At 32.5% G+C, this 12,528-nt stretch overlaps 2 protein-coding genes across 2 annotated transcripts in view; one reads left to right on the forward strand and one right to left on the reverse strand.

Annotated features, from left to right (window-relative positions):
- Positions 1 to 632: 632 nt before the first annotated feature.
- Positions 633 to 10,625, reverse strand: LOC113512063 (RING finger protein 121). The gene is made up of 8 exons (XM_026895835.3): positions 10,467 to 10,625; positions 10,348 to 10,382; positions 9,855 to 9,996; positions 9,025 to 9,179; positions 7,183 to 7,411; positions 6,336 to 6,438; positions 4,695 to 4,827; positions 633 to 4,066 (listed from the first exon to the last, which is right to left on the reverse strand). The coding sequence occupies exons 1-8, from the start codon at positions 10,497 to 10,499 to the stop codon at positions 3,946 to 3,948; spliced, it is 951 nt and encodes a 316-aa protein (XP_026751636.1). The 5' UTR covers positions 10,500 to 10,625; the 3' UTR covers positions 633 to 3,945.
- Positions 10,626 to 11,233: 608 nt separating this feature from the next.
- The window catches only part of LOC113512194 (protein cramped), a 42,354-nt gene continuing 41,059 nt past the window's right edge, over positions 11,234 to 12,528 (forward strand). Inside the window, exons 1-2 of the mRNA XM_052893871.1 lie at positions 11,234 to 11,455; positions 11,553 to 11,656. Of these exons, the coding sequence (XP_052749831.1) occupies positions 11,443 to 11,455; positions 11,553 to 11,656 (117 nt within the window). The 5' untranslated portion in view covers positions 11,234 to 11,442. The remainder of the gene's footprint in view (positions 11,456 to 11,552; positions 11,657 to 12,528) is intronic.

Here is a 12,528-nt window from a genome sequence, read left to right on the forward strand (position 1 = left end):
CGCCCATAGCGCGGGCTGGGTTACAATTCCATTTTCATCCAATAAAATAAGTGTCAGACACATTGTAGTGAAACGTCGAAACATGTATTTAATATCTGTCTTTCATGATTTTATCTTTTACTAGCTGACTCGGCAAACGTTGTTTTACCATATACATTATTTCGAAAACTATACATAAAAATTTATCATACTACAATTATTATATTCTATGGCCATCTTGCAACCCTATTGCGGAATATAAAAATCGCGATTAAAAAACAGGGGTTGATTGTAAAAGCGTGAAAATTTGAAGTTGTATGTATTTTTCAATGCTAAATCATAGTAAAGATAAAAAAAAATATCGAAACATTAAAAAAAGAATATTTAGGGGTGCGTCACCCTTATCATTGAGGGGTATGAAAAATAGATGTTGGCCGATTCTCAGACCTACTCGGTATGCACATAAAATTTTATAAAAATCGGTAAAGCCGTTTCGGAGGAGTTTGGTAACAAATACCGCGACACGAGAATTTTATATATTATATGTAAAAAGACCGTTTATGTTTTACAATAGTCAGCTTCCCACAACTTCAAAAACAAATTTGAATACCCACTTATCTGATATGAAATCGACAAGCGAAAAAAAATCCAAATAATTTATAGGCACATATTTAATCGTCTCAACATAAATATAGTAATATAAATAAATGAAAAATATATTTGTATTTACAAAGGAGGCAGTCGAAAATACCATTAGAATTACAAAAATCACATTTCAAAGAAAATCAAATATTTTGAGTAAGTATGTAGACACTGAAAAGGCAAAATGTAGTAAGCACTTCAACCGATATCAAGGTTAATATATTAAAAACGATTTTTTTATACGCTGATAAAAAAAAACGTGACGTGTGTTTTTTCACTAAAGATTTATCACTTTATTCTTTTTTTTTTTTTGAGTCTAAATAAATTAACCGAAGCATATTGGTGACGATTTGGCCAAATCACAATATGTCAACAAAAATCATGTCAAAGAAAAAGATGCAATATTAGCTGTTTTACTAAATAAGACATTAACTATATTAGATACCTATTATTGCCAATTTACCAATTGCTTATTTTTTTTTCTTTGATTAAAAAAAAACTAAAACATTTTTATTTTGTAAAATTGACTAAATGGTGCTCACCACATTTTTCCTTTCCAGAGTATTGACTCTTTATCACTTTAAATTTCCGTGGACTCAATCATCATAAGTTACAACATCACTTGATTTTGTACAATAGAGGACTCCATTGTATAAAATTACATAGAATATAGAGGACATCATACAATTTCATTAAAAAAAATCTAAATAATGTATTAAGGAAAATAAATTATTGGACCAAAAGTTATAATACCGAACACCTTATGAATTTGACCGTAATGGCAAAATGCGCATAATGGCCACACCCATAATAACATAATACTCACAAATCTAGATAAATACTTCTTATGATACTGGTCAAATGTCTTTCCCTCATTCTTAAATTAAAAAAAAAAAATAAGAATTTCTTCTTTTCGGGTCAACTAATTCATGTGTTCTTTTCCAGCCAGCTCATTTTCAGGCCACATCTTTGACCTCCCTATACGACATAACTCTTACTTACATTTAGACGCAAAAGGAAATAAAGATGCTCATAATACATTATTTTTATATTGTGATGTGTCAATCACAATCACATTGGGATTAAATCGTCAAATGGACGTCATTTGTTTGACGTATATTCGATTTGATTTCAATTCGATGCACAGTGTTTTTTAAATTATGAAAATGTAAGTTTATGCCACAAATAGAATAAACTCAAGACATACAAACCGTGCGGCCGTGTGGTCCTTATTCGTGGCTTAGAATAGGCCATCCCTTTCTTTCCCGTGGATGTCGTAAAAGCCGATTAAGGGAGGACGAGGGATGGGCAGCAGTGTCCCTCTTAAAACATCTCTAAAGCCTGACTGTGGTTGCCAATCTACCTGCCAAGCGTGGCAACTACTGGCAAAACCCCCTAAGGAGAGGCTTATGTTCAGCAGTGGACAGTTAAAGGCATTATATCAATATACGAACTGTCTACAAATTGGGAATAATCATGACAAAAATGTGTCATGACTTTGTCACATCTTGTTTATTTCACATTTGACCAATATCATTTAAATACATGGACTAGGTTTTGTACTGCCCAATGCGGATATGAATTAACGTACACGACACACGCGTTGGGTACATTTTGGAGGTCATTACACTCTCATACATATCATACAAATCTTAAATACATTAAATAAAACATTGATACCAAGTGAACTCCATACTTACATTATTCTTGAAAGAGGAATAATTTTTATTTAAGTAAAAACAAAAGTATTTTTTTGTTTCTACCAAAACACAACATATTAAAAAGCACGTCAATAACTAATACATATGATCCTATATATGATAGTGTAATAACCTCCTTACACCTCAACCACTCTACAACGATATAATAACGAAGTCACAATCACACAAATTCTCACAATATTCTCAGCTATGTACACTAAAGTACAAAAACCCTTTATACATACATTTACTTATTCTATGTACTTCGCCTATAAAAAAATTATACAAACACCTTGTATTGTTTATAGATCATAACTGGACAGTTGTAAAGTTTTTTTTTCATACCACTGAAGCGGCAAACAAGCATACGGCCCACCTGATAGTAAGCGGTTACCGTAGCCTACGTAGCTTTTGAAGAACCCCATGTCTTTTGGGAAAACCTCGGCAGGGAGCTCATTCCATAACCTAATTGTTCGTGGAAGAAATATCTCTGAAAACGCGTTGTACACGACCATTTAGGCTGTAGGGTATGAGGGTAAACGCCCTGTTAAAGGCGAGCCGTACGATGGTAGAGAATGGCCGTGGGCATCATATTGAACAATTCCTCTGAGCACAATCCGTTGTACAAGCTGTAGAAGATACAGAGTGAGACAAAATGTCACCTAAGACATAAGAATTCGATAGTTGTAAAGTATAATAATATAAGTATCTAAATTTGCATGGCAAACTGGCTGAATGTTATAAGGCTACCCAAAAATGTAAAATATTATCTCAACTTTCCACATTCATCCCAATAATATACTATACGTATAATTTTTACTTGTATACATCATTGCAAAATGTGCTAAGACGCTGAAAGATATATATTGAATTATTTTTGTATACAACTTAAAATGGCAAACAATCTGTCGGCCCACCTGATGGAAAGTAGTAACCGTCGCCTATAGACATGAGCAGTACCATGGACACAACAGAGTATACTATTTCGCCAATGATACTCCCCATGCGTTGCCATTCCTGAGGACTCAGGTGTTATTCCTCTGTACCCTGTAAATTCACGCCATATCCCCCACCCTTCAAACCGAAACACAGCCATGCAAACACAACTGCTTCACGGTAGAAGCACGAATGGGACAGAGGTACCCAAGCAATCGACTATTGCTGAGTACGATGACCTGTATAACCTTTTTAGCCTTAGAATTTGCTGATTATAAATTTTAATTGTTTGCATCATACATAAAAGAAATATTTATAGATTTTTTTTTAATCATATTTATTGTTCATTAGTAAAAAAAAAAAAAAAAATTAATTCACTCTTCAACACCCGAGTGGAAATACAAAACAAAAAAAACCCTAGCAATATAAATTGTAAATTAAAAATGCAAAACCAAAAACTTTATCCGAGCCTATCAGTCTTTCCAAGTATTTTAATTAGATATATTACAAAATGTAACAATCAAGCGTTCGAAATATACAGTAAATAACTATCTCAACAAAAAATACAATAAAAGAATTTAAACTAGAAATTATTCTTACGTATTACGTATCTCATTCAGGACAGTTCGATCTACAAACGATACGGTGGAACACACGTTGTCACCAAAGGTTCACAGCACTATCATTCTCATTCTAATCCGAACAGCCAGTTGATGCCTTGAGCGAGGAACAGGATGAGGGGTTGCCATGCAACCAACCATCGGATCCAGTCCAGTAGCTGACCGTAGAGGATATGCGGCCGGTCCCAGCTGGTAGTGTGTTGTTAAGGTTTTAGATTTTTTTTGTTACTTATAGTCCAAGCAAGCGTTGAAATAAAATAATATTGTTCTCTGTATGGAAAATCGCGTAGTAAATTCGATAATCACTCCTCTCCATAATTGTACAAATTCGATGTATTAGGAAAATTGTTCGACAATTAGCGCCATCTTTTTTTTTTTATACAACTTAGAATGGCAAACAAGCTGACGGCCCACCTGATGTAAAGTGGTAACCGTCGCCTATAGACAGACAGCAGTACCATGGACATAACAGAGTATACTGTTTCGCCCATGATACCCCCCATGCGTTGCCATTCCTGAGGACTCAGGTGTTATTCCTCTGTACCTAGTAAATTCACGCCATATCCCACCCTTCAAACCGAAACACAGCCATGCAAACACAACTGTTTCACGGTTGAAACACGAATGGGACAGAGATACCCAAGCAATCGACTTTTGTACAAAGTCTCCCTCTAATATTATACATCTAGTTATTAACGCATAATATAAAGTGCAAAAAAGTAAGTTGTCAGTTTGTTTACCATTTAAAGTATCATAAAAAAGACTTGAAAGCTGTAAAAAGATGTGAAAAGAAAAATAATAGTTTGTAAAAGGATACGGGTTAGTGAACATCCGTTTGAGATCAACTTTCTCCTTGCAGTATGGGCAGGTCTGCTTTTTGCCCACTATGCACCAGCCTCGTATACAGAACTCGTGGAACACATGACCACACGTCAACTTGTACGTATTCTCTGTAAAACATGTATAAAATCATTTAAAATAAAATAACAATAATTTTTATTCAAGTAAACTTAATAATAAGAATTTTTGAAGTCATTTTTTTTATAATCTACCGTCCAGTTCGGAACGCAATTTCAGTTGAGAAGAATGGGCAAGAAATACAGCTTTTTTTTTTAAATAAGAGCTAAGTGTACAATATATATATATATATATATATATATATATATATATATATATATATATATATATATATATATATATATATATATATATATATAATAAAAAAAAAACATTGTGCAATATATGTTAATAGGCCTACCCATTTATTATGTGACATAAACATCACAACACATAGAAGATGGTAACAACTTTCCATCAAGTGGATCGATAGCTCGTCTGTAATGGTTGTACATAATATTTTTTTTTTTTTTATTATAGAATACTCTACTACATTCAGCATTCTTTCTACAGATTAAAATCCGGCTCGAAGGACTGAAAGGGTAACGATCGATGCTTTTACTTAGATATAGTTAATACTTAATAATATTACGTTCCATGGTGTGTACCATGTATGTGTGTGTATGTGTACAATTACCTATTAATCAGTATCATTAAAATCATTATGATGAATATTTCAGTCGTTATTTGTCAACTGCTGAGCTAGGGCTCAATATTTCAATGCTTATAAAACATTGAATAACAATGATTTAAACGCCTGTACCAAAATACTGATTGGACAAATTGACAAAACATACAAAATACGTACTGTTTCCAGTATGCTCTTATCTCAAAAAATTACGCAAATTAAAACTTGATCGCAAATCAAAGACGCAAAAAATAAATATTTATATCAAATCACCTATTTATGTCTGGCGCATTTACTTCTGCCACTAAATTGTTTACAATCTGAATTCTGATTTGAAAGATGAGTTATGGCAGCGAAATTACTGATTACTGTAGCTTAATGTTCTCAGACCGCCGAACAGCGACTGACGTTTATAACTCGAGCGCTGCATTCATTATACCCTGAACGCTTATATAAGGTGTTACCAAATTATCTGCATTCCCTGCTACAGGGTACAGTATTAGATTACATAATATTAGGATAAAAAAGGAATTTCATGTCGAAGTAGTATGACATTATTTAAAAAAAATGGTAAAATACTTAAATTTCTTCATTGCTTGTAAAACGTCCTCATAACTATACTTTTCTCTATCACATTGTTGGTCGCGCTCACTCAGTCGGTTTCAGCGTAACGTTTTTTTAAAAGGCACTTTTTACACAGGTTGAAAAGTTTACATTTATGAAGGATATTTTTTTTGTATGAAAAATTTTATGACATAATGTCTCAAAGACACGAAGTTCTATCATTATCGTAACGTATATGTGTAATACTATTATTCGTATATGTGTATATTTATATTACATTCCCTTAAAAGGAATGCAGATAATTTGGCAACACCTTATATACAGGATTGTATGTATTATTACCATCCATGCTATAAAATACCAACATACCTAAAACTCCTTCTTCATTAACATTTACAAGTAATTGGTTGCCGCAGACTGCGCACACGTTACTCTCGAGCTGCCGGGTCGGCATGCCTTCTTGAGTGTAGTACTAGAAATAATAGATTAAAATAACGATTCCAGCATAGAAAGAACCTCACTTTACATACGTAAACAGTAAGGGTCTGTTTCCAACCGACTTCAAAAAAGAAATAAACGTAGTAAATGTAACTTAAGATTTAATTCCTTATGAATCCAACCATAAAAGTCCAAAGGAACCATATTTTAATATTTTTAAAGTATGTATTATGCAATTTTAACATCAAATTTATGTTTCATTCGGCTCCGAGACTTCGGAAAACATTTCATGGTAGACCCTCTAAATATATCGTCAAGATTTTGCGTCCCGTGTGAAACTGAGGATCGCTAGTAACACTACATAGATCGGAAAGCAAAGGGTCTAATTAACCGACATATATAAGGTCGACCTTCACGTGGTTCCCCCTGGTAACCGTCGTGGTTAATTCTAGTGGAATTCGTCACGATGGGCCAACTGACCTGCTTTCATCCTCACCTGTCATCCCTCACTGGTGTTCCGCCAGCGTATCCTGATGGACGGGATTGCCATTCCATTATCACCCATTAAAAAAAGAAGTAAATCTACATATAGATGTGAAAGTTTGTAAAGGTATTTCGATTTTTATTTTCAATCACGCTTAAATGTCAGAATGAATTTGAATAAAATTTAGTACTCAGAGATTATATCCTAAATTAACACATAAGATATTTTATACATCAATGTACACGAGCAAAGTCACGGGAAACGGCTAGTGTAAAAATAAAGAGCTATACTTACACCAATTGTAGCGGCCATTTTATCAGTACAATACTCGGCGACGTCCCGTCCTAATACTCCAAAGTACAACCCGTAGAAAAGGAACACTAGCGCCACGTCCATCCACTGCTGGGGCTTGTGTCCGAACATTATGTTTAGACCGAGGAATGTCAGCATCATCAGCACATACCCAAACACGCCCAGGAAACAGCTTAATTTGTATATAAGGTAGAACCATTTATATACCAATCTGTAATAAATAATTTATTGTCTAGTAAGGGATCAGCAAGTCTACTCTTGAATCTAATGTCAATATTAATCAAATCTATTGCCAATGACAATTTTATACTGCACTCATGAAATAACAGTTAGGAATTAGGTTAGGTTGGGATCGGTTTACAATAGTTTGCATTAGCAAGTTATACTAATATGTATCTGTTGGGGGGAAAGGGATTGTTAGTAATGGAGACTGAGAATCCTATTGCTAGCAATATACCCAACCAGGTCGACCTCCGCGCAGTTCTCCCTGGAAACTATCATGGTTAATTCCTAATGAATTCATCATGATGGGCTAACTGGCCTGTTTTCATTCTCTGTTTTCTTTTCATTTCGTTTTTATCACCCTTCACTGGTGCTCCGCCAGCATATCCTGTTAGTGTAGGCGAGGTTACCATACCATTTTCACCCATAAAAAAAAATATGTATCTGTCGGAACAATATGAAACCATTATGTCGCTAGTATTGCCATTCGAAAGTGTGAAACAACTCAATTTCAATTTATTTTAAGAGTAACCCCACAGGTCCAAATCCACATGGTTCCTCTTGGCAAACATTGCCCTTAATTCTTGTCAAATTTTCACAATAGGTAACTTTATTACTTTTTTAATAGTTGAAAATGGAATAATAACTCCGCCTGCACTATCAGAAGGCACTAGTGATGCAACAAAGAGATGTAATAAATGAGGATGAATGCAGGTCAGTTGGCCCATTGATAGGTCCCTGATAGGGTATTTTGCTAGTTTTAGGGCTATTAGACCCCATTACTAACTATCCCCTTCCTCCCATCCTCTCTCACTGGGTCCCTGCTAATGTATACCAATTGGTGGAATTACTATATCATTATTATCCATTAAAAACAAACATAATGAATGGTTTATTAATAAAGAGATCAACTTATTGAGTGTATTAAGATTTCTTTAGGGTTGGCAATGCACACATGACACCCTTAGTGGTGCAGGCGTTCACAGACTACAGTAACAGTTTACCATAAGGGCTGTATGTTTGTTGCCATCTTCATGGTATAAAAAAGAAGTTATAGGAACATTTTCATCCAATAAAAAGAACAAATATACAATATTTTATACAACTACTATATACATCTGTGATAGCAATATTATACACCCATTAGTATCAACTAATAGTTTAAAAAAAAGATTATAAACTAATAGAACTAGGTACATAAAAGCTGTATATATAAATTGTGTACTAATAGTGGAACATTCTAGGCATAGTTAATGCATTCTCTCTGCCTACCCTGTAAGAAACATAATATGAAGATATTTGTATTAGATAGATAGATAGATATTCTTTATTGTTTCCTCCAAAAGATTACAATAGTAAACTTATTATAAATATAAACAATTACAAGAAATAATCACAATGAGGGAACAATGGGTGACCTTATCGCTAAATCTCTTGTGTGATCTCTTCCAGGCAAGCTTTGGAGTTAATAGAAATCAACATAGATGCATAAAACAAGTCATAATGATGGGCAAAGCAAGATTTATAAGAATAGATATCTTTAGCAACCAATACTCTCAGATCAACTAGGGATGAAAGTAGGTAGGAAGATAGATAACTCACCTTGGGGTTGTAACAGACATAGGTTTATGTGTAGATTTCCTAATAATAAGAGCAGTTAGAAGTGTGAAAACAGACCATATGGTAATGAATCTCCACCATTGGTTTTTAATGCTCATAAGTACTGGTATTGACCACATCGCCACCATTGTAAAGAACTGAAAAAAAAATAAAGCTTTATTACAGAAAAAAAAAACTAGTTATATGCAAGTTAAATTCTGACAACTATCTGTATGATACAGCTACCCAATGTCATTAGAAAAATCTTTTAAATTTAGAACAATTTGTTTGTAATTTTCTTTCTTACTTATTAAAACATATTTAGACATATACACATGTAGATTTTTTTCATACTCCATTGCATAAAAAATTATATGGATGTTTTATTTTTTTAGTGACTTTAGGCAATATTATTTGCATGAGTGTTTATTTTACTTTTAGAAATGATGTCGCCTATCTCAGGTAAACATGAATATTAACAATTCTACAGTATTTATGAGTAAAAGAATTATTGGTTACAAAAATACAGGAAGCTCTCTAAGGAGGATTGATTATTTATTAATTTTTCTTTATTGCACAATAAAACTTTGTATGAATGGCGAGCTTAATACCATATGGCATTTTCTACCAGCTTACCATTAGGTACAACAGAGAGAGTATGAAGGGCAGATGATTGTATTTTTGTACAGATCTCTTGCAATATTTTTGATGATTGTAAAATGATTTTACTGATGACTCAGTTTTTTTGTTTATAATTAATAATTATACAATTACACAAATAATCAGTTCTTTGACTAGACAGTAAGGAATGAAACAAGAAGACTGATACTCACAGCATAAGACCTATAATGCCTTTTTTTCCATTCCACAACAATAATCTGAGCCACAATGAGGGTTCCGATCAGTATTAATACCATTGTGGTGTGCATAGACTCATGGCCGCGATGCATCTCATGTAACTTTTGGTGGTCATATCTGAAATGAGATTTATATATAATGTTAACAAACAACATTTTTTTATGCGACTAAGGGTACCTTCTGACCGACTTGAGTCAGTGAGACCCTTCAGGAATGTTTTCTTAAGGTTGAGAGTGTGGATAAAGGTACTTAAATAAATAAGTATAAACAAAACGATTTCATATAAAAGTATTGGGACGTTTTGGGTCTATCGAATTGTATTCCTCGAGGGAATTAGAATGGCAAAAAAAAAACATTTTAGTTACTAATTGGATAGTTGCATTCCAATCTAACATTTGTTATAGATAACCTAATAAAATTAATATGACAAGGATCGGTAATAAAATTAATACAAGAGTAAAATCTTACCTTAATTTTTCTTCGGCTGTCATTTCTTCATAGGTCTATGGGAAAGCAAATGTATTTAATTAAAAAAATAATAAAAAAACACCTTATCAGTAATCTAAACATATACATATTTTATTTACCTTATTAGGATCAACTGGGCGATGCAAATCCATATTTATTATTATAAATGCACGAAATATACTAAATTATTAGTAAAAATATTTACATTAATTATAATTAATTGGATTAATGAAATATTTTCGTTTAAAGACATAAAATAGATAAGAAAGATTCTGTCATTTTTGTAAGTTTGATTTGACAGTCTTGACACTTGATGATAATTAGCCTGAATCGTAGATTAAGGATAATACCTGTCGTTAAATCATAATTTTTTTCATGCTAAAGGGCACTATTATAATGGGTTAGAACTATTTAGTGAAATTGTTAAAGTTGAACCTACTAACTTGAGTAATCTATTAAATAATTCCGTCTCTGAAAACACCAATATTTTATGGATTATAGTAAATTTTATCAAAATATCCAACTATAAATTATATTTGATTTATAAAATCTATGTATTTATTTTATATATTCATACGAAATATATATTTAAGATTATGTTATGATATTTATCATTAACTCATATTCAGTTTTCTATCCCAAAAAGTCAAAATTAGACCAATCGTTTAGATATAATTTCTGTCTCCAGTACGAGGTTCTTACACATGACGCTACCAGAAATGATCGTAAAAATAGCGACCGATTGCCGTTACTGATGAAAATAAGCCAAACAAAGATTTTGCAAAAGAATGTTCTTAGAAGATGAATATCTGTCGTTCGATCAAAGAAATTCCTTTTCCATTTTTCTTATTCTTAGTGGACTTACTTCACTAAAGTTTTATCTGTTATAATTACATACTCTGTTTTATTTACCTTTTTTATTTTATTATAAAATATTATTTTAAAATAATCTTACTATCATGTAGTGATTATTTGCTCTATGCTTGGGAATAAATTGTTTTTTTACAAATCTAATTTACCTGTTAGTTATCTTTTTCGCCTAAGACTGTTCACTGACCAAAACTTATTTTGGAATTCACTGCTCATACTTTTGCTATGCCGAATAAAGGTACTATGAGTAGTATATCCCAGATAGCTGGTGAATAATTACCTTCTATTTAGAGACTATCATTTGCCATTCTAATTCTTAAAAAAATTTTTTTTAGAAGCAAATCGAGCATCAGCTCCTGAAAATAAACAGCCAGTTGCTGCACAGACTACTGTTGCTGCTAAGAACCCTGGTCCTTTATGTAAGACTGTTGGTGGAAAGGTAAGATATTGAGTTTTAGAAACTAATTAACAATTGGGTTATGTTTCTATTTTGTTACACCTTGATTCATTGTACTATCGATTTTTATGTTAAAACTGATAAAGTATTTTTAGAAGAACTTAATAAAAATTAAACAAATCAGCAATGGAGCGACCATAAAGCAGTCTGCTGATCTCAAATAGTAGTTCAAATAAAAAAAAAAAATTATTTAGAGATCTTTCTTGTGATAACATAAACAAAGTTTGTTTACCTTTTCATTAATTTAATTGAAATGGGCTATAGATATTATTCTAGGTTTGAATAAAGGACTAACATTTACTTTATGACTGTACATGTTTTAACTTTTCATAAATTTTTTTCTTCCAATATTTTTTCCTTCCAACCACATTGAGCCTACATTACCAAGAAATTAACAGTGATTTCTCTGATTGATTGTTTTATACCAGTGTTTCTATTATATATAATTTATCACAAAAGTATTATAAGCTTTTCAGTAATAAGTTTATATTCCATCAGACTGCCAATGTCTATATAATGTATCAACATTTAAACAGGTACTATTAGAACAAACAGCATTATAAACCAGTATTTCTCAGTGTTTGCTGTGACCCCCTTAGGAGATCACAGTAATGGCCTATATCAGTATGGATTAATATTATTTGTCCACAATAATAATAAATATAAATACAAAGTAAAGTGTAATCATTAGCATTCTTTTATTGCAATACTGTACATTGTATAGTAAAATTGAAAATTTTCTCCAGCGACAATAATGTGTCATTTTTCAAGTACATTACACCCTAGTACTCTCATCTGTGTTGTTGTATGTGTGTCAGCGTCTATGTGATCAGGATATGTTTACTGATGGAGAC

The sequence above is a fragment of the Galleria mellonella genome, unplaced genomic scaffold, assembly GCF_026898425.1.
Source record: "Galleria mellonella isolate WM207_F2 unplaced genomic scaffold, CSIRO_AGI_GalMel_v1 utg184, whole genome shotgun sequence".
Taxonomy (NCBI): Eukaryota; Metazoa; Arthropoda; class Insecta; order Lepidoptera; family Pyralidae; genus Galleria; species Galleria mellonella.